This window comes from Triticum urartu, chromosome 7A (genome assembly GCF_056163025.1).
Source record: "Triticum urartu cultivar PI428250 chromosome 7A, HENAU_Tu73, whole genome shotgun sequence".
NCBI lineage: Eukaryota > Viridiplantae > Streptophyta > Magnoliopsida > Poales > Poaceae > Triticum > Triticum urartu.
Window position 1 is genome coordinate 556467600 of NC_141879.1, and position 22318 is coordinate 556489917.

A 22318-nucleotide genomic window follows, 5' to 3' on the forward strand; every position below is an offset into this window, starting at 1 on the left:
TTGATTAGCTAGGAGCTTATAATGGTTTAACTTGCGTGCCAACATGCTATTAAAATAGTTGTGATGTGGTATGATAGGGTGGTATCCTTCTCTGAATGATTTAAGTGACTTGACTTGGCGCATGTTCACGCATGTAGTTGAAACAGAATCAACGTAGCCTTCACGATATTTATGTTCATGGTGGATTATATCCTACTCATGCTTGCATTCGGTGTTGATTAATTTTAATGCATGTTCATGACTGTTGTCGCTCTTTAGCTGGTCGTTTCCCAGTCTCTTACTAGCCTTCACCTGTACTAAGCGAGAATTTTTTTTGTAATATATTTTAGTAACATTTGCTTGTATGCAATATGAATATTTGGAGTGATAATATGATAATTAAAACTAAAAATACATATGCTTTATTCTGTTTCATTATTCTACTATAAATAACTTATAGATGTTTGAATGTTGAATAATTGAATGTTGGTTATTGTACTAAAAATACATATGAATATTGTGTTTGATTATGCTTTATATGTAAACCACTTATGATATAAATAGCAATAATAAAATGAAAATTCTCATAGATGTTTGAATGTTGGTTATTGTAGTATTGTTTTTTCTTGTACCGTTGCATGCTGAGATGGATTTTTTCCATACATGTTACAAGATGAGATGCTTGCATATTGAGAGAAATATGTGAGGGTAGCCCTTTAGATACAGAAGATAGAAGATAGCAATGTGTATTTTTTGCATAAAAATGATTAGCGGTGTCACCTGCAAAAAAAAAAGGAGAAGAATAGCGGTGCGATGGAGCCCTTTGGCGAAGATCTCGGCCATGACAGGGAAATGGACCGAGAGACCATTAAGATATGCCTTGGAGGAAGAAGGAGGTGAAAAGAAAACTTAGTCATTATTCAAAAAAAAATTTACCAAACCCTAGCGCAATGAGGACCTCTAACAAGAAAGTGCGGCTTTTCAGAGAGAAATATCAGCTAACCGAGTCAAATGGCTTGGTGATATATAGCTTGGTGAAAAGACTTTGTCTCATTTTTGGTTGAAGGTCATGGAGAAGATTGAAAGATGCAAAAAAAATGCCGCTAGTATATACTCCCTCTGTTCCTAACTATAAATCTTTTTAGAGATTCTAATACAAGCTACATATGGATGTATGTATACAAACTACATATGAAAAGACTCTGTCTCCTTCGTGGTTGAAGGTCGTGGAGAAGATTCAAACATGCAAAAAGGAAAAATTCCACTGAGTGCCGCTCCGCTCCGCGGCGGAGTTACGGAGCAGAGAGATTTCGAACGGCCTCTTATATTTAGAAACAGAAGGAATACATGGACCCTTGATAAAGGTGCTCTGTCTGGCCGAGAAAATGTGGTTGAGAGCTGGCGCTGCCCTTAAAGCAAACAACTCGGGAAAGAAACTGCCGTTTTTGTTTTTGTGTGAAGCAAAGAAAACCTAATGCCAAGAAAAATAAGACCACGAGTAGACACGAGGAGGAGGACAGGGCGGAGTGGGTGACACACTGGCAGCACAGTGGACTTGAGTTTAGACTCTAACTAACTAACCTGCACCGCATCCTCAGCACAGCCTGCACAAAGCGTATTCCTCCCATGTACCACCACCACCCCCAGAGATTCCGCCATGAATTGTCAACACGGCACAACCGAAAAAGGAGAGGGAGAGAGAGGGGGGGGGGGGGGGGGCACGGGGCCGGGATACCGCGTACGTCCACGGCGAACAAATTTCCCATCCCCATACAGCCTTTCCCGTCCCCCCATTGCTCTGGATTCATCATCCTTTTAATGTAGGAGTAGTACGTACACACAAACGCGGCCCGAATCCGTGGAGGGAGAAGGGAACAAATGGAAGCGACCGGGCAGGGCAGCGCGGGCCCGGCCTTCTCCTGTCCCGTGCCATCAAACCCTAAAGCTCCTGCTCTGCTCTGCTCTGCTCTGATGATCTACGTACTACGTACTACTACTAGACAGTTAGCGAGGGCCATCCGTCCGTCCATGGCGGGCCACGACGGCGGGCGAAGCTTTCCGTTAGCTGCCGCGTGTCATTAGGCGGCATATGTATGTACACAGAGAGAGCACGGCGTGGTCATTTCTGTCAATTCCTACTCCCTAGAGGCTAGCAGAGTTCGTTGGCCGGCCGGCCAGCTAGCTAGCTAGCTAGCGTGGATCGACGCGGACGGCGGGGGCGGCGACAGGGGACGGGCGGAAGATCACGGGCGCGCCGTACTGCGGGTGGAGCAGCATGAGCACCGTCGGCGCGTGCACGTACTTGGGCGACGGCCTCATCTCGAACCGCTGGAGCAGGACGGCGACGGTGAGCTTGGCCTCCAGGAGCGCGAGGTTCTGGCCGATGCACATCCGGGCGCCCAGCCCGAACGGTATGAACGCCAGCGGGTGCGCCGCCGCGCGGGCCGCGCCGCCGGCGAACCGGGCGGGGTTGAACTGCGCCGCGTCGGGGCCCCACAGCCCGGGGTCGTGGTGGATCGCCATGATCGGGATCAGCAGCTCCGTGTCGCGCGGGATCGCCAGGTCCCCGAGGGCCACGTCCACCTTGGCCCGGCGGATGGTGGCCACCGCCGGCGGGTACAGCCTCAGCGTCTCGTTCAGGATCATCCCCACCTGCAACGGGACACGGGGGAAGAAACAAGGTGAGTCTTTTTTGTTTTTGTTTTGCCGCTGCGTGCGGAGTTACCGTAATGCCCCTCCGGCCCTCCGGACGGTTTTCAAAGATCGTCTTTTTCGGTGGTGCTTTCGGTTTCGGCCTCGGAACAGTGGCGCGCGGGTGGCGTACCGTTTTCAGCTTGTGCAGCTGCTCCTTGGTGGGGAGCTCGCCGGGGCCGCACACGGCGAGGACCTCCTGCCGGGCGCGGTCCTGCCAGTCCGGGTGCATGGCCAGGAGCACCGTGGCCCAGGTCAGCAGGTTCGTGGTCGTCTGCTTGCCGGCGAAGAAGAACGTCTTGCACTCCTCCACCATCTCCTCCACCGGCATGGGCTGCGACCTCTTGTCGCGGGCATTGATCATCAGCCCCAGCAGGTCCCTGAAGCCGCCGCCGCTGTTGCCCTTGTCCTTGGCGGCCGCCTCGTGGTCCTCGGCGGCGTCGCTGCGCCGGCCGATGAGCTGGACCAGACCCCGCCTGATCTCCCTGTCCAGGCCCCACGACATCCGGTTCTTCTTGGTCGGCAAGAACCTGCAAATCGATTGAATTGACGGCGCACACATGACATGAGTACAGAAGCATGGAGGTGTCAATGGAGAATCTCTGAGCGGTGACTGGTTTCGGTTGGGATTAATGTGGTATTTGACGTACCGGTAGCCCGGGACGAGCACCTTGCGGAAGGCCTCGGAGGCGAAGGCCATGAGGCGGCCCTGCATGCGGAACACCACGCGGCCGGAGGCGTAGCTGCGGCCGAACGTGGCGCGCGTGATGGCCTCTTCGGCCACCGCCTGGAACCACTCCGCCACGTCCACCTCGACCTCGCCGCCGCTCGCGCGCGCCATCGCCCGCCACCTCTCCGCCAGCGCCGCCACCGACCTGCCGACGTGCGGAACCAGCCGCTGCAAAAAAGAAAAATCGCCGGCGCGGCGCCGTGTCACTCGCTGCACTTGCACACTGACGACCAAGCCGGGCGGGCCAAAGAGATGCGCATGCGTTTCACTCGTACGTTGAGGTTGTCGGGGTAGAAGGCGGGGGCGAGGACGCGGCGGTGGAGGGCCCACTTGTCGCCGTGCAGGCTGACGAGGCCGTCCCCCTCGAGCTGCCGGACGATGGGGTGCGCCTCGTAGCGGTCGAACGCGTCGGCGCGCGTCAGGAAGATCTCGCGGACCAGCTCGGGGTCCGCCACCGTGAGCCGCGGCGTCGGCCCGAACCATATCAAGAACGTCGGCCCTGCGCCGCCACGACAAAGACCCAACCACCATTAAAAATCCATTCCACCCATCGATGGCGGAAACGCGGCTGCTGACAGCAAGAGACACGGAAGGAACACGCGAGGCGGCGCATGCGTACCGTAGATCTTCCTCCAGTAGTGGTAGAAGGCGAGCACCCGGGGCAGCGCGTTGTGGGAGGTGGGCGGCGACATGGGCTTGGCGGTGGCGTCCGCCATGAGCGCCACCATCTCCCGGACGCAGCCGACGAGGAAGCGGTACGGCGGTCCGCGCACGCCCTGCCGCGCGAAGTGCGCCTCCAGCCGCCGCGGCCGCCACCACAGCGCGTCCGCCACCCGCGCCGCCACGTGCAGGAGCAGGCACGCCGCCGTGGCGGCGACGGCCAGCCCCCTCCACGTCGACCACCACCACTCCGGTGCCCCCATGCCGCTTCCTGACACAGAAGGGCGCCCGCGACAGACAGGGGTCCGATTCCTCGGCGCGCGTCCCGGGTCAGCACGGTGGGTCGCTCGAGTCGAGCGTCTGTTGGGCTGGTTTGGAAATGAGAGAGGAGCAGGAGGAGGAGGGAGGGAGGGAGGGCGGGAGGAGGCGGGCGTTATATAGGGGAGCGGCCGGCGGCGTTGGTCGGGCCCAGCCAGCGCTCTGTTCTGCTCTGTTTCTGTTCACGCTTCGCTTTGGGTTTGTCCGGGTCAACGAGGTAGGTTTAAGCCCAAGCGTCCCCGGTTGACCATGCTGGGCTGCTGACGTGGCATTTCCAGTTTTCTGTTTTTCTGTTAGAAATTATGAAGGTGAAATGTCAAGTCCGGTTTGAAATTAAGAGACCATCGCCAAAAGATGAATTTGGAGACAAAAGGATTTTTGTTGAAAAAACAATTGAGACTGAATAAACCACAAATGCGATAACTTTTTGAAACTTTGGATTGAGATTTTCTCAAGTCTCAATCAATTTAGAAAAATTGCAACTCCCATTCATTGAAAAGTGCAAGATGTATTAGTTTTACTGCACCCGTTATGTTTTCGCAAGCATAGGTTGTATTCTTGTAATGAACCAGCAAGACTTCTTCGCATTTTTCTCCTCTGACCCTAGGCAGCTAGGGCCTACGACAAACTCTATCCTCGAGGATTCATCGGCGAACCCGTTGATTTGCCACCCCTCTGCATTTCGCTCTGCAGTCAGTGACGAGGAAGGGAATCCCGATGCCTCTTCTCCAGTTAGTAGTTTAGGTTAGGGTTTTTTTAGTCCTCGCAGGTGCGGCTTCGGGCCAATGGCGGCGCTTCTTATTTGAGTTTATTTTCTGGGCTCGGATCCTCCTTGAGTTCGTCCGTCTGGACATAGTCGACGAAGCGCCGATCCAAATTCCTGCTGTCTACTCGAGACAGCGAGGTTAGGGTTTCTTGTCATGTGGTGAGATTTGGTGTCAGGTGCTTCAGATCTATGCAACGGTTCAACGGCGACGACTGCGGCTCCAGGGCGCTGATCCTTAGGGGCACGTGTCCGAAGACTTTCCGGCTGTTATCGACAAGGTCAAACCAACTCCGGTAGAGAGCGGCCACAGTGATGCGTCATCGGCTCGTTCTGGCGGCAGTAGTGGTCGTTCGGTGGTTTAGAAATTTCGATGTAATTTTTATTTGAGATACTTTGTGCTTCTGATGAACTTTTATACCCCCTCCGACCCAAATTAATTGACGCACACTTAGTATAATTGTATAGTTATACGAAGTATACGTCAATTAATTTGGATCAGAGGGAGTAATATATTTGATGCTTATGCTTTTCATGAAAAATAAAGAATGACCAATCTAGCAAAACCGTCGAGATATCTAGAAACACATGCTCTTTTAGCTACAAACTTCTGATGCAAATTAATGTGGAAGGGTAGCCCAGAGCAGACCCGAAAACTTTAGTATGACCCGACCAGTCTATGCATGCTTCTCTACGCAAGTCATAACTTGCTACGAACAAGTTGTTTGTCTATCCTTTTCTGGGCCTCAAGTCGCTGGATTGCAGACGTCTTCCCCCTACCTGCGTATTATACCTTGATGCGATTTATCGCCACGACCAATGATTGTCTTTACCTGCTAATAATAAACTAATTATTGGAAGTATATATGATTGGGGACACCCGAACCAGACAGCTTACACGTCCCCAAATTAAGAGAACGGTTGGACTAGAGCACTCATACGCAAAACTAAGCATATTAGCACCTGACCATGTCCCCAAATGGTGGACATCTACTGATGTATATCAGTCGTCTACAGTTTATATTTTTGGATTTGGACCATATGTCGTTCATGAATGCCCTTTACTTATAAATTACAAGATCATTACCATCATTTAGGTTGGCACTGCTTGAAGGGGTCTAGATTTGTGTGCTAGTGGGCAGTGGCGTGGATGGGGCTTCAGGGGCAAGAAACAGACCAAAGAGGCCGAAGTCAAATGCAGGCCTTGTCTGTTTCGGAGACAAAGAGGTCTCTATCGGGAGGTCGGAATTACCGACAAGTAAGTCTTACAGAGTCCACATTCTCCACTTGACCATGTCGTCCAAGGCACGCCAAGGGCCAAGATTGGCGACCTGGGTTTCCCGGGCCGGACACCGAAAGAAGCACAAGGATAAACAAATCCGGAGTTTTTCGTGATCGTATCAGGCACTACGCATCCTCAATCCTTCAAAATCGGCAATGATAATCCTCACATGGAAACAGCACAGCTGTATCTAGAACTAGTAATAGACACATAGGAGTGTATCAGTGATCCGTGCCAGATTCGTCAATCTCCAAATAGCAAAGACGGGAGCACAGACTTCTTCTTCTTATGAAGAACAAAAACGGGAAAACAACGGGCGAAGCGGTAGAGAGAATGATTGGTGCTCCGGTTTGGACGGACGGGTAACGCAACGGTGGCCGTGGATAGAAAATGGTTGTGGACGCGCTCCCGGCCGCCACATGGAGCCCGAGCTGGCGACGCAACCGTTGGGAGGGAGGGCCGTGCATGCATGTTCTACGGGCCACGGCCGCATCTTTCAGCGACCGACGCAGTGTGCTCTGGCTGTACGCTTTGGAACTGTCCAGCCGATGATCAAGTACACGCGGAAACGATACTAAAACTTTTATCGGATGGGGACGAGTAGGCGGATGATACGTGCATGATTGGCCGCGAGGAGTCAACGAGAGCTCTGCGCCGTGGTGGTGGCGCCCTCGCCGTGTGTCGGGTTGCCGGCGTGGCGTGGCGCGTATGCTCGGGGGCACTCTCCTGTGATCGGGCGAGTATAAAAATAAAAAATGGAGGACAGGCCGATCCGAAGCCGGGAAAGTAGGTGGGAGCGCGCGCGGGAAACGACGGGCGATCCCGGGACAGGCGCGGGCGTGTCGCAGCGGCGCCGCGGGGCGGTGCCGGGCGGGAGGAGCACGAAGCTCGGGTTTCCGGCTGGGTGGTGGGCGCCCCCCGCGTCCCGGGGCGGACGGGGGCCTCGCCGCGCGAGCCGCGGCGACGGTTGCTTGCCGCCGCCGCTGCCGCCCGCGCCGGCTTGAAATGCTGGGAGGGGGGAGGAGGAACATTCCTGTGCACGCACGTCGTCCCGGCCGGGGTGTCTGACACGGACGGACTTCACATGCATGCATGCATGCACGTCCATGCACGTCTCGCGATCCCAGGGTCCATGTCACCCGTTGATCCCAGCTCTCACGTGAAACGTGTACAGTCCGCAGAGAAGCCGGCATCTTCTCTCTCGGCGCCTCGGCCTCGGCCTCGGCCATACAACATAGGCCTCGCTGCTGGAAGGGTGCCGATCACGATCAGCTGGGCAATTTCCCACACCGACACTGCATTAGTTTAGACTGTGTGCAAGGCTTGGTTTTCCACGAGACGGATGACCGAGGAACATCCAAGATTCTTCACCTCCATCGGAATTATTCCAAGTACCGATAAGACGGTCGACACGCGGAATAATATCGGGGGCGCGGTTAAACGCTCGATTAAAGAAAGATGAGTGCAACTCGGAAAATAATAGTAATAAGATGAGTGTGATGCACTTGATCGTGCATCGTCGGTCGCTGCTTTGCCTCATCTAAGCAACTAAAGTAGATACTATTATCAATTATATGCATCCTGAATCTTATGGAATGCCCGGAGGAGTCAAATGTCAAAAAGAACCCTTCACAATATTTTGAAGAAAATAACCTTTTTTGTGCGAAACTTTTAATCTATACATCAAACATCAAGATAGTATAAAGAACACCACAAATAGCAAAAATTAAGGACGCCGATAAGTGCCACACGTGTGGGCGTTAGGGGGTCCGCCCACACATTTTGTGTGGTGTATAAGAGGAACAGCCCACACACCTACGTGTGGGCAAAACAATCAGCGCCCACACGCCTCTTTTTTCCCCTCCCGATCCCTCTCACACGCGTGGCAAAGTTGATAACGCTCACACGCCCGTATGTCAGGCCTCGTACCTCCTGGTCCCGCACGCCACGCGTGACAGTCACCGCGCGCCCGCAGTTGCCATGGTCCAGACCCTCGTCCATGTTCGTTTAATTGCAGTTGCCATGTCGCTGAATTACGGTTGCCATGTCGGACAACTGTAGTTGCCATGGTTGCTCAACTGCAGTTGCCATGTATGGTCTGATCTAATGTAGTTGCCATGATTTCATAACTTTAGGAGTTGCCACATACTAACACTAGGCAGTTGAGAGAGTTGCCATGTGCTCACAAGCATGCTAGGGCAGTTGCCATGTAAAAAGGAAGAGATGACATCTGCTTACGTGCACGTTAGGGCAGTTGCCATGTACATGCACGTTAGGGCAGTTGCCATGTATCATGCAAAAACATATGGCAACTCGGTAAAAAAGAGTTGCCATCTGCTTACGTGCACACTGGGCAGTTGCCGTGTACCCTGCAAAACACATGGCAAACTCGGGTAAAAAAGAGAGTTGCCACCTGCTTATAAAGGACACTAGGGGCAGTTGCCATGTGCACTGCAAAACACATGGCAACTAGCAGCTTGGGTGTGGTAGAGGAACGGGCATGTGGGCGAGATGGCAAATGCCCACACACTAGCCCTTGTGTGTGCGTGTAAAGTGGCGTGTGGGCGAACTGCTGAACACCTACACACCAGCCCCTCCTGTGTGGTGAAACGGCCGTGTGGGCGACCGGCTGAACGCCCACACACCAGACCAGTCCTACGTGGCACTAGAAATATGCCAAGATTCATGCGCTCACGAACGGACGTGGATCCACGCGTGTGGGCGAGATGCAAACGCCCACACGTGTAGGCGTTAACATTTCCGAAAATTAAATCAAGTTTCATAGACTACTCAACGACGACTACAACCACGGAGCATCTCACTTTAGCTATATGTAAGTTGTCTCGCTTTTAAATTTGGGTATGTCAATTTTCTTACTGTTGATTATTTTTCCAAGATTTACGATGTGTGCTTTTTCATTTTTTTTTCGCTGGATTTTTGACTTGCCCCTATTTGGGGTTAGTCGATTTACTTACTGGGCTTGAAGCGCACTAGTCGTTCTTTGCTTTTTCTTTTTCTTCTATTGACTGTTTTTTGTATTTTTAGTTGATTTTTTTCTTTAAGGTATTTTTGGATGTCGGGTGAGTATAAATGTATGCACACAAGTACTATATAATATGTGTGTACATTATACTTGAATACAAAAATTGCACTAGTGTATGCTTATTATTTGCATATTACAAAAGTGCAACATTAGTGCAAGGTTATGTGCAAGTTTTTTAAGTTTAGTTTATTTTATTTCATCTTAAAGGTGCCACAAATTATTCTTGCTTGAATTTGTTTTATTCTTTAAGGGTAATACCAATGTCGCGAATTCATTCCTTCTGATTAAACTTATTTTTTTGCAAAAGATCACCATTTTATGCCTATTACAACATATTACTGAAAAGAGAAATTTATGTGTAAAATTGTGTGCAAATTTTGCCATTATTTTTAAAAATTTGTTTCATTTCCTTTCTTCTTAAGGGATAGTATCAATGCCACTAATTCATTGTTTCTTAGAAATCATTGTTTTTATTTTCATGTGTGTAAGTATGCACAAAATCACTATAAAATATGTGTGTAAATTATACTAAGCGCAAAAATTGTACTATTATATGCTTATTCTTTGCATATTACAAAAAAAACTGTAATTCAAGGGCAAAGTTGTGGGCAAGTTTGGGTAATACCAATTTCACTAATTCATTCTTTCAAACAAAACTTTATCATTTGATTTTTTTTTCATTTTGTTTCTTCTTTAAAGGGTAATATCAATGCCACTAATTTATACCTTCTTAGAAAACTTTTTCTTTTGTGAGATTTCCACCATTTATATGCTTATTCTTTGCAGAGTGCAATTTCATTACAAAGTTGTGTGCAAGTTTATTTTTATTTTACTTTTTCATTGCTTTCTTCTTAAAGGGTAATACCAATGCCACTAATTCATTATTTCTTAAAAAACTTCATTATTTTCTTTGTTTGGTATTTATTCCCCTTTCTTTCTTCTTCTAAGTGTAATAGCGTAATACCAATGCATTTGTTGAAAGGTGAGAACATGTGCCATTTTGATGTTGTTACTGGGTTACGGGGTGGTAGGTTGCTTCTCCCACCTGCTGGTTTTGGGCTTCTAATCGTTTGTGAGCAAATGCATAGTTGGGTTGTGTGAGGGAAATAGACAAAATGAGAATTTCAGTAAGTCAATTTGTGTTGTATATGATTTTTTTTCATTTGATCAGGTTTCAACGGCAGATGTAAAATCGAATAACCTAAATTGTAAATTCCGGCAACTATTCCATAACTGGTCCCCAATTATCTTGCTATAATTTTAGTGTTTTTATTATGGTGTGTCAAACAATATCTGATGTTAATTCGCATGGTTTTATATTTCTATGGGGTTAAGAGTACATGACATTCTAGTGAGTCTGGTAAAACGCATTTGGGGTTATGTGTTTCCCTTTTTTTAGGAGTCATGTGAATCAATGGAACTCTTTTTGGGTTGTTGTATATCACAACAATAGCGACAATGGACAATATATTGCAGTGTATTTGTATGTATGTTACTACTATCATATGGTGCGATCATAGGGGTGAGTATTTGTGCATGTGTGTGAGCGTCTGCGTGTGTACCGTGTTTAAAAAAACCATCGTATGGCGCACCGGCAGTGGCGATCCAGCTTTCACTCTAGCCCGGCTCTATAATAGTCGAGATACATTAAGGAGCTAAAAGGGTATTCATACAAGTCATATTCTCGTCTTTGCTAGGTTCAGCGTCTTTGTTGGAGTTGTGTGATGGCAGCGATGTCTCTTAGTAGGAATAATGTCTCACGTCTGAGGGCGTGTGGAGATTTGTCTCCGTCGAATCTAGTGGGATTAGGTCAGTGATGGTCTTTGGCGGATCTGTTTGAATTTGGTCTTCATTCGTGTGTTGACAGGTTTGATCCTTCCAATCTACGAGTTTCTTCATCGGCGGTGGTTGCTGTTCTGGCGCGCTGGTCCAGTGAAACCTTAGAACAACGACTTTGCGGCGGTCTATTGCAATAAGGTTTGCCCGACTCCGGCGAAGGAAAAGCGGTGGCGGTGGCGTGCCTTCAGCTCGCTTCGGTGCTTATAGCTGTCGCTAGTTGGTCCATGGACCTGATTCTAATTTTTGTTACCTATGGTGTCCTCTGCACTGCCATGGTTGATTATGAACAGATCAAAAGCTTTCCCAAAGAAAAGAAAATTTATGAAATCCGCAAGTGGTAATTGTTAAGCTACCCCTTTCATACGAGAAAATGACTCCCAGAAAGCAGGTGCACTTTCGGCCATACATGTGGCCACCGTCTGTTCCAACGACGATCTCCCATAGCCAAGTGCATGACAGATCTAACCAACTAGCCAACTTTGCCCCTGCATGCATCCCGGAGCCAAGGGCCGATCGATCTGCTTAATCGCTGCGCCGAGGCTGCATGGCGCCAAGTTGCGCTCGCGCCGGTGGCGCTGGCGCATGCGATGCGTGCTTCCGCGCGACTTCGCTCCCCGCTCGCTTTCTGCGCCGGCCGGCCGGCCGGCAGGATCCGCGCAAAAGCGAAAGGCCGGGCCTTTTGGTCGCGCATATATTTCCTCCCATGATGCAATCGCGCATAACGAACTAGTACTACCCGGTCAAAAACGCGATTCGGGCTTCGACTCGACGACGACGTACGTGTAAAGGCGGCCTAACCTAACCACCCCCGCACGCACCGCCAGCCAGCCAGCCAAAGGAGCCCAGGCGACGCGCCGAAGGAACCGACATGTACACGCTCGACACAGCTCTGCCCAGATAGCTACTGTGCCCATAGTTTTCTCCGCTAGCTTATACTAGTATTAGTAATATGCTGGAGCTTTTTCTGGTTGTATCATCGCCTGTCATAGGCGACTACGGTCCGGCGAATTAAAAAATGGGCACATCGTGTTGCAGTTCCGTCCGTTCTTGGTCCTTGGCAGCAGCTTTTCGCACAACTTGGTCGACAAGTTTACATGCATGCTGATGAAAAGATCTCCAAATGGCGGTCGGCGTCCGCACACATGGCATGCGCACGCGTTGTTTGTTCGACCGCGTCGGTAGGCCCCGACGTGAACGTCAAAAAAAGGTGCCGGGAGTCGGTACATATGGACGTAACTTACTGATCGGTTGCCGGGACAGCGAGACACGATGCTGCCCGGCCGCGGTGCCAGTGCGGTGGCCTTTCCCGGAGCTGCCGGACGACAGCAAAGCGCCAATGGCTCTCGGCCGGGGGACAGCAACAGGACGCCGCAGATCGGGCGGACTACGAAATATCATGCGAGTCAGTGTGAGTGTGAGTGACCCTAAAAAAAAAGTGTGAGTGTGCATGCGCGAACGGGTGGCCATGCACGCGAGATGTGTGCTCCTCGTGGATCACAGCTTTTGGTAACACCGTCTCTTTCTCTTCTCCTGGTGTAGCTAGCTAGGTTTGAAACTGAATGGAGCTTGATTAGCTAGCTATACGGCCGGACGGCCGGGCGTGTCACGTCATCAGGACGACAAAACGGTGTTAGCCAGACGTACATATACGAGACTTATGACAGGCTGAACGCGCGTGGTCGTGTGGACGTGGCTTGCTATCTGACCGCACGTCCTCTTTGCCCATGCATGGCTCACGCCCCCGTGCATGTGACCAGCGGGAGGAGGCCGGTTCGGTCGCTGTGGGCCGGCGGGCCCGACCGAGGAGCAGCAACAACCGGCAGATATGGAGCCCAGGAAGGAGCGCACGATAAGTACGTGCGCCCGGCCGCCTCCGCCCAGTCAGTCTCCACCTCCACGTACATGGGATGGGGGGGCCCGACCCCGGCGACAGCCGCCGTCCTCCGCTGGCTTCCTGTCCCTCGCCGACCCGGCCGGCGCACGCGGCGCCAACGTGCGTGCCGGCCGCAAATCGGCGTCGCCCATCATACGCCGGCCGGCCGCGCGCGCGCTTCCGGCGCTTTCAGTTCCAACCCTTGATCGAGGCTTGAGTAGCTGATCAAGCTCCTCTGGCCGTCGACCCGGCCGTGCAGCTCACGCCCATGATAGGGTGCCAGGACGTCTGTGCGTGGCGTCGCTGTCAGTCCATTCTGCCGCGCTGCCGGTCTTGGATCATGGTGCGTGCGTGGTTGAATGTCTTTGCGCACGTCGTTTGCATGCACTAGTAGCTGCTAGGAGCCTTTGTCATCGCCGCCTGACGTTTTTCTGACGTCGAAACTCGAAAGCAGACCCTTGATCGTCCGAGAGTTTTTGGTGTGAAAATTACGTAGCGACACTTCTGTTTTTGGCTTGCAGAAGTACTACTTGCATGCAGAGATGCTATATATGCTACTAGCGCCGGAGGAGGGCTTTGGGTCTGTCGTAATTGAAACAGACTGTCGATTAACCTGCACTCTTTGGGGCGTGGAGGACGAGCGGTCAGAGGCCTCCCAGGTAATCACAGCCATGAGGAGCTATGGCGCTGTTTGGTTCAGATTTTATCAACGGATTCCGCTACGGCGCGGCAGAATCTGAACCATAGGGCGAACCCAGCAGAATCCGATTTTAGAAATCCGCTGCCAAAATTTGAACCAAAAGCGGAAGCAGCCAAGGACGTGCTTTTCAAAATCTGATTCCGCTGCGGGTCAAAATCTGAAAAAACTGTATCAGCTGGTTTGTCAAATGACTTACATCTTTCTCACATCAGATTTTTCACAGCTGTTTTTCCACAGCAGATTTTTCACAGCTGCTTTTAGAAATCCACAGCCGAACCAAACAGGGCCTATGTCTCACATTCTCAGGGATCTAGTCTTCACTACGTTGGTCTTTTTTTTTCCTGAGCAGATTCACTATGATTTTTATTTTATTTTTGAGTAAAGCAAATTCATTATGTTGGCAGAGAAGCTAATGGCGCAGCCCATTCTTGTGCTAGGGCTGCACTTGATTGTATAGATGCTACACAACCCGACTGGGCCAGCCCAATGACGATGCGAGCGGGGAGACCAGGCGCTGACCCAACGAACCGACCCGATAATGAAAAAACGGCTACAATTTATAAATTCATAACAATAATGAAAAAACATGAATATTTTTTGAAAATATGAACAAATTAAGGTTTTTGAACTTTCTTTTGCAAATGTGAATATAATTTCCAATTTTGAACATTAGTTTGGAAAACATGTGCATATTTTGGAAAGTTCTAAAAGATGTTTGTAAATCTGATTTTTTTATTTTTTTTGAAAAAAAGCAGAGAAGAGAAAACTTGGAAAAAAAGAAATAGAAAAAGAAAAAAGGAAACGGAATAAAACGACATTAAAAAAGGATAATAATAGAAAGAAATAGAAAAAAATAGAAAAAAATGGTTCAAAGAACCTTCTAGAGGGTTCCTAAAACCGATAGAACAGAACAGGGAAAGGTCCCCAAAACCGGACCGTGAAAACGGAATGCGTACAGCTCAGGGCCGTCCAACCGCTCGACCTATCATCAATGTGAATGTACCACATTTCGACGGAAAATGCGCCGAATAGGGAATTCTACTGTAGCATGCATACCGCAGCTTGTGGTTTGAATATTGGTGGACAGTTTTTGAAAAAGAGTGAACATTTTTTAATTTTGTGAATATTTTTTGAGAACAGCTACATTTGAAACGAGTTTTTTTTTAAAAAACAGACATTTCTCACTAAAACTAACAAAATTTCAAATGCTGAACATTTCTTGGAAATTGTGAAAATAATTCAAAATTTCGATTTTTAAAAAAATTCAAACATCTTTTTAAAACAGTTTTTGGAAAAATCTGAAGTAAAACTTGAAACTCCAATTTGTTTTTCAAAACACGATCAATATGAAAAATGTGAGCAATATTTGTAATTTGGAACACCTTTTTGAAAAAGCGAACACTTTTTTAAATTTGTGAATTTATGAAGAAACAAAAGGAGAAAAAACCACTACAGAAACAAGGAAAATCTGGGAAAAATAATCTGTTTCCCAAAACCTAGCCAGCTTACAAAACATTTAAACAACGAAATGGGTCAACTAGCTTGATCGGCGTTGTTCGTTTCAACAACATTTTGACGCAACGATCATCATACAGGGTTACCGGACGAAATTAGAAAATCTGTATTTGCGCGTGGGCTGGGTCATCACCCCATGCTTAGCAAGGAGAATATCTATTATCGCCACTCCAAAAACCGGGGTCTACATCACATATTTGTCGAGTCCAAATGAGCAGAAGAAATGTCCTGACATGGCTGACCAGACCACGCAAAACCCCGAATAGACATTACACAAACTCGACACCTCAATAGACATGGGGAGACAAGGATGCAGTGGCAGCTCTGCGGTATATATACGGCATGTCTAGGATCTAAGTCTTTTTATCATAGAAAAAAGTTTTAAAAACAAAAATACATGAATAGTTTCACTGTTGGCCCACCTGGCCCATTGGGATGTATCCGCCATTGCGAGGCCACCATGTCAATGTAGTTCAGTGAGAGGTTAAGGGGCGTGTGACTACAAGAGTTATGCTACCTCGGTAAGTTCGGTGCAACTGCTATTGCATGTAGAGTTTAAGTTTGTGTCCTCGCATAACTAATCTTTCAGACCTGTTGAGTTTTTGTCCGTGTGTCTTGGTGCTTATCTTGTTCGACTGCCTACACTTCTAAGAGATAATCACTGATCCAAATTCGTTCGTCACTCATGGCTTTCTATCTTTTTGGATGGGCGAATTAAGGGGCTCTCCGAAATACTTATTGGTAATCAATTTTGTGCAGGCATGCGGTTGTCAATGCCACTACTTCGGTCTAGTTGCAATGTCTTTGTCGAAGGGAGAATCTCGTATTTTAAAATCTATTACGATGAAGAAGGCATGTCTAAAAGATTTCATTGTAATTGTTAATTTTAGAAATTACTTTGTAGTTTCTTGAATATTTGATCCAAATCATTGTATTAATAATGGTTCTTGTGTTTTAAATAAAGTCACCAGCATTTTAAAAATAAGACCTTTATTTTTTTCAAAATGCTTTTGTTGGAGAATAATACCCCTAATTAGCGTTTTTAGGGGACCCCTAATTAGCGATTTCGAGTGATTTGGGAGAGAGATGCGCCACCTTTAGCATTCGTAAATGGGCCAGGCCCAGTGTGCATTGGCAAGCGAACGTTTCGGCGAGCCAGTCGCAGGAGCGCTCAGTGGCACAGACTATTTTTTTCAGACGTTGCACACAGTTTTTTTTATACCACTAAAAAAAAGACGTTGCACACACACCGCAACACATGTGTGCAACAATTGAGTCAGGCGCTAATTATCCTTCTTTTTTCGATCTATTCAACATGTGCGTGCATCCGCTTAGTTTCAAAAATATGTTCACGGCGCATGAAAAAAAATGTTCAACAATGTAAATTTTGTTTCTAAAAAATTTCCATGACATTTTAAAAATATTGATAACATGTAAAACGTTGTTCTCGTAATTTTGTAAAAAAGCGTCCGTACCACTTAAATTTTTGCATGAAATTGAAAATGTTCAAGCGTTGGAAAACATGTTCATAACATTTGAAAAAAAATCACGCAATTTTTTATAGATATTAGTAACATATAGAAGACCTTTGTGCCAGTTTAAGAAAATGTTCATGATAATAAAAAAATCATGTATTTTTTTTTTGAAAAATTGAACATGTTTTAAATATATTTAGTGTCTATTTATAAAAATATTTAATGTGCATTTGATATATTACTACTTATTTATGGTGCCTACCATAGTGGTGGGCGAAGATGATTGATATGTGGTGTGACCTTGTGTGGCGGGAGAAACACCTGATGAAAATGGCTGATCTGTTGATGTTAGAAGGCATGTCACGCCATAAATGAAGTCTCAACCGAACAGCTCTTCGACAGGAATGGTATGTGCAATACCATCACCAAGTTCGTATCTAGGTTTAGCTATGTTTATTAATCATAATGCTTTATATTGCACGAGAGACAACATCCCGATACCCAGGCCCATGAATTTACGGCATGGGTACATGGCCATATGAAAAAGGGCCCGGACTAGGCGTATTGCATCAACCAGGCCAAGGGAAGGGTCGAGGGAGCTCCTATTCAGCGCTACAGGCGCCAGTTAGGCTAACTGGCGCCTGCAGCTGGGGCAAATGGGTCGAATCTCTACAGGCCCAAATCAGTTCACAAAATTGAAAAAAGTTCATCAATTTTGAAAAAGTTCATCGTATTCGGAAAACAGTTCACAAAAAATGAAAACAGTTCATCGATTTTGAAAAAAAGTTCACCGATATTTTAAAAAAGTTCACCGGTTTTGAAAAAAGTTCATCAAATTTGAAAAAAGTTCACCGAGTTCGAAAAAAGTTCATCAAGTTTGGAAAAAAGTTCATCGAATTAAGAAAAAAGTCCATTGAGCTTGATAAAGTTCATCGAGTTTGAAATCTGTTGAACCAAATGGGCCGGCCCATCTATCTTTGCCACAGGCGCCGGTTAGCAAAATAACACATTAACCGGCGCCTGTGGCGCCAAATAGGAAATGCCAAGGGTCGAGGCATACACTTTATCGTTCCGGGAGAGCCACGGGCCATGAGGATGATCTGATACATCATCCCATTGATCTGGTGGCGGTCATGAAGGCAGGAGAAGGGAAGAAGAATGATCACTACTATCTTTGCGATGTTGCAATCTCCACATCCTCCACTCCCAAGTTGTCTCAGATCCGAGAGCAAAGCATGAGCTCAAATGCTTCCAAAGCCTGGTGCATCTATGATTCCCGAGCTCCAGGTTTGTATTTTCATTCATCCTTCCATGTCCTTACAAGTTTACATTATTACATTGTAACCTTCATTTCAGATGCGATGGCATACTATAAACCTAGTTGGATGAAGAAAGGAACACACAGGTGACAAAGCTGCAGTAAGAAAGGAGGTTATGGAAGGAAGCCAATAGAAGGCACGTGGAAGAGAACAATTATCTCCAAAAGCAAATAAAGATTAGTTATTTTCCAATAATAGTCATCAATATTAACATAATGAATTCTTTGCTACAATATGTACTCGGTTTTATTGTGACAACAATAGCCATAAAGGCACGTGGAGTAACAAAAATAATCCGCATATGCACTTTGATTGTGACTCGGTTTTATTGTCTACCCCCTCCTTCACCTTTCACACTCCTAAAGGCCGTGTCCACGAACTTGATCTTCCGTGCCGAGAGATTGTGTTAGCGGAAGCCTGTGTTTGTGTTCGTACTTGTGGTTGATGAATTGCAAACTTTGGGTAGTTGTACTTGTTATTGTGTGCTTCCAAACTAATGAACTTGTGTTTCTGCTTGTGAATTTGTGATATATGTTGAGCAATGGCTTATAATATGTGAGACATGAATTGTATATGTGTGTGCCTATTGCAGGGCTAATTGCAAAAGTAATTTTAGAAAACCGTTGACCGAAGGTTTGCCGAGTGTCGCAAAGGCATGTGTGCCGAGTGTGCGCCACATGACAAGGAGCACCTGGAGAATTTGCTGAGCATCGCCCCACGACACTCGTACATTTAAAAAGGGAAAAAATATTTGCCAAGTGTCAGCCGGCAAACATAGTCCCTCTATCACAGAGTCATCGACTACGGAGGTGAGGGCCACGTGGCACACGCTTTAGGTCGCCAAAGTTCTGCCTGTTTGGAGTGTTTTTTGTGCAGTACTCGATAATAAGCACTCTAAAATAACCTCCAACTAATTTTCAGCAACCCCTAAGAAAAACAATTTTCAGCAGCTCTGAAGTAAACCTTTTTCACTGGAAAGCTCTAAAGTAAGCTTGAATACTACAATGTCAAAAACGCTCTTATATTATGGGACGGAGGGGAGTACTAGTGAATAGTTTCATAACTTTGAACGAATATTAGAATATTAAATGCGAAGGAACCATATCTACAAACATTAAGCTAAATTCATGTAATGCAACTAAAAATCCAGAAGCAAGCTTTCGAGGTTTGTTGCCTCACTGAGGAATAGCAAAAAGTGGATTTTTGTTTAGATTTTTCTCATGAACACCACACTCCAGAATGGTAAAGAAACCGATTAAGCTTTGCATTCGTTCGGTTTTGACAAGCACCCTGACAAAGAAATCTCAGATCAACTACCACTGAGAAAAACATGGAACTACAGCACAAACCATCGTCATCAGATGCCTACTGAATGTCTGATACGGATACAGAAGTCTCACTTATAAGAGTTTGATTGAAACTATATATGCTGCTACTAAACTAGGCACAGCCTCCGATTGATCAGCTCAGTCCATGATGTTGTCATCATCGTCATCCGGGAGGGGCATTGCCGCCGCAGCTGCTATCTCTGCCTCAATCCTGTATACAAAAGAGTTTTCCAGCATATAAGAGATCAACGCAACATCACAAGCATGCAGTTTCATCAGAGGAAGTACAAGTAGTAGCCTTTAGAGTAGTGCATTGTTCACTCACTGTTGCTGCGCGGCGAGGTCGACGGTCACGTCGGCGGGGAGGAGGGCCGTCTCCTCGACGAACCGGAGGGTCATGTCTCTGCAATCGCAGTCATATATCTTATTAATTTGATTGTTCAGAATGAGCATATATTTTTGTTGGAAAGGAGAATCTGGGTAGCATTGAGACAGTTGTGGTAAAGGTGGTGCGATGCAGCAGAAATTAGTTACCCTGAGAGCTTCCTTGCAAGGTAGAGGAAAGGCTTCTCGAAGTTGTAGTTGCTCTTGGCAGAGATCTCGTAGTACTGGAGGTTCTTCTTCCTGTGGAAGGTCACCATCTTGGCTTTCACCTGCCGGTTCTTCACGTCCACCTTGTTGCCGCACAGGACGATCGGGATGTTCTCGCACACCCTGATTGCAACAAAGGATAATTCAAGAGATGTGTCAGATCAATTCAGGACAAGTGATGAAATAGTAACTAGGTGGAGACTGGAGATATTCTGGGAAAGCATACTCTACCTGCAGATGTCTCTGTGCCAGGTGGGGACGTTCTTGTAGGTGAGTCGGGAGGTGACATCGAACATGATGATTGCGCACTGGCCATGGATGCTGAAAAACAGTAGAAGAAAGTAAGAATCCTCTGTCAATGCGCACCAACCAAAAAAATAGCAGCACAACCATTGTGAAAACAATGTATGAACCATTGTGGTGGATGACCATGCCATCTTATTTGCTTTGCTAGAAATCACAAATTCTTAACAACAGACCTTATCCATAGTCTTACTCCTATAGTTGCTGCATGTAATCTAGTCAAACTCTTTAAGCTGCTGCAAAGCACTACCTGATGCTTACGGTAATCAGTAAGACCAGTGCTCTTGAAGAAGGCCAAACAATTAATTCCCAAGAAGCAGGCAGACAAGCTCCAAATATCCTCTAAATACCAATGCACATGGCTCACCCGTTTAAACATCTGAACTTACTAGTATGAAAATCATGAGTGCAGTAAGTCGTATTCCAAAACTCTAAATCATGCCTACTTGTTTTTCGCAACTAATGCAAGTGACCAATTGGATACCGTATCAGATGAATGCGATAATACTAGTAATGTCGACAAACAAGGCCTGCAGTACTAATCGGTGTCAATGTCAGTATAACACAAGACAAATGATTGTTCCTAGGCCAGGAATTTGGAAGCCCCATCAACTTTGCAGGTACTAAAAGATTACTGAAAGTCTGAAACATCTGAACCATGATCGACCGTAGATAGCATCATCTAACCATAGATTCAACATATGTAATTGCGACTAGCTAGTTGGATTTCAAGGATCTTACTAGTATCCGTCACGGAGGCCACCGAACTTCTCCTGTCCGGCAGTGTCCCAGCAGTAGAACCTTATCTTGCCGTGGCTCGTCTGGAAGTCCAGCGGCCGCACCTCCACGCCGATCGTCGCTGCAGAACACCGCGCAGATCAACAACAACAGTCAGCAACATCATCTCTCAACGGAAACACGAGATGCGACCGAGGGGTGGGGAGGGAACCAAACTAGAATCGTCAACAGGTCCACTTACGTTCGTACTTCTTCTCGAACTCCCCGGTGACGTGCCTCTTCACGAACGTCGTCTTGCCGGTGCCGCCGTCGCCGACGAGGACGAGCTTGAAGCTGGGGTAGTCCACGGGCGGGGTGTTGGGGAGAGCCTGCACGCGCAACTCGTTCAGAACCGGAAATCCAAACCCATCGATCGGCACAGAAGAGCCAAAACTACGAGGCGCAAAGCACGAGCAGAATCTAGAGCAGCGGAAACAACGCAGCAACCGCCTCGAAACTCGTCGGAGAGCAACCGCCTCGGAACAGATACGAGAAGAGGTCGAGGAGATCCACGCACCATTGCGGCCCGAGCCTCCGGAGCAGGAACGCGCGCCGGCGTCGGCGGGGCGGGGCGGAGCGACGGAGCGGGAGGAGGGAGGGGATCGGGGAGGGAGAGCGATGGGCTTCGGCGGCGGTGCGAGGGCGCGTGTCTGACGGAGGAGGGAGAGGGGCCGCCGAGGCCGCGGTATATATATGGCGTCGTCCGCTTCGATTCTAAGCTACCGCCTGCGGGCCGGTGGCCGCCATGGCTTAGCTTGAGATCTAAGCTGGGTTTGCCACCGTACGATGGGAACGTACACGTGATCCTGGCCGTCCATCTGTGTGTCGGTGGGTTGTTAGCTTGGGATGTAAGCTGTGTCGCGCCGCACGCGCCCCGTGCAGGGCCGATTGAGGCCGGTGCGGGAAATTAGTGGCGTCGCCTTCACGCGGACCAGGCGTTTCGGCATTGCCTTGACTCCGGTCCTCCAAGGTTTGAAAATTCCAAATATAAGTGTCAAGCATGTGGCAAGTAACACCTTTATGACGTTTCTATAACTAAAATTACCATAAAACATACAAAACCTCAAAAATTGAAACTTATCATCCAAACAGAAAATTGCCATGCTTCACATCTAAAGTCGTCATCGTCGGT

At 47.7% G+C, this 22318-nt stretch overlaps 2 protein-coding genes across 2 annotated transcripts; both read right to left on the bottom strand.

Moving 5' to 3' along the window:
* Positions 1 to 1285: 1285 nt before the first annotated feature.
* Positions 1286 to 4478, bottom strand: LOC125525061 (cytochrome P450 734A4-like). Its single transcript, XM_048690071.2, has 5 exons — positions 4020 to 4478; positions 3676 to 3899; positions 3321 to 3568; positions 2804 to 3200; positions 1286 to 2631 (listed from the first exon to the last, which is right to left on the bottom strand). The coding sequence occupies exons 1-5, from the start codon at positions 4321 to 4323 to the stop codon at positions 2170 to 2172; spliced, it is 1635 nt and encodes a 544-aa protein (XP_048546028.2). The 5' UTR covers positions 4324 to 4478; the 3' UTR covers positions 1286 to 2169.
* A 14949-nt stretch (positions 4479 to 19427) lies between these two features.
* On the bottom strand, positions 19428 to 21991 carry LOC125515312 (GTP-binding nuclear protein Ran-3). The gene is made up of 7 exons (XM_048680763.2): positions 21704 to 21991; positions 21389 to 21515; positions 21151 to 21268; positions 20338 to 20427; positions 20050 to 20229; positions 19841 to 19918; positions 19428 to 19726 (listed from the first exon to the last, which is right to left on the bottom strand). Exons 1-7 carry the CDS (start codon positions 21704 to 21706, stop codon positions 19654 to 19656), a joined length of 669 nt encoding a protein of 222 aa, XP_048536720.1. The 5' UTR covers positions 21707 to 21991; the 3' UTR covers positions 19428 to 19653.
* Positions 21992 to 22318: the final 327 nt, after the last annotated feature.

What these genes read in the sequence shown, in the direction of transcription:
- LOC125525061 (XM_048690071.2), bottom strand. Translation starts at nt 4,323, where the DNA reads ATGGGGGCACCGGAGTGGTGGTGGTCGACGTGGAGGGGGCTGGCCGTC. An exon ending in GTGCTCGTCCCGGGCTACCG is followed by an intron (nt 3,201 to 3,320) that starts GTACGTCAAATA and finishes ATCGATTTGCAG; the next exon opens with GTTCTTGCCGACCAAGAAGA. An exon ending in AGCTGCACAAGCTGAAAACG is followed by an intron (nt 2,632 to 2,803) that starts GTACGCCACCCG and finishes GTCCCGTTGCAG; the next exon opens with GTGGGGATGATCCTGAACGA.
- LOC125515312 (XM_048680763.2), bottom strand. An exon ending in GGCCTCCGTGACGGATACTA is followed by an intron (nt 20,428 to 21,150) that starts GTAAGATCCTTG and finishes ACTGTTTTTCAG; the next exon opens with CATCCATGGCCAGTGCGCAA. An exon ending in TGGCACAGAGACATCTGCAG is followed by an intron (nt 20,230 to 20,337) that starts GTAGAGTATGCT and finishes TGTTGCAATCAG; the next exon opens with GGTGTGCGAGAACATCCCGA.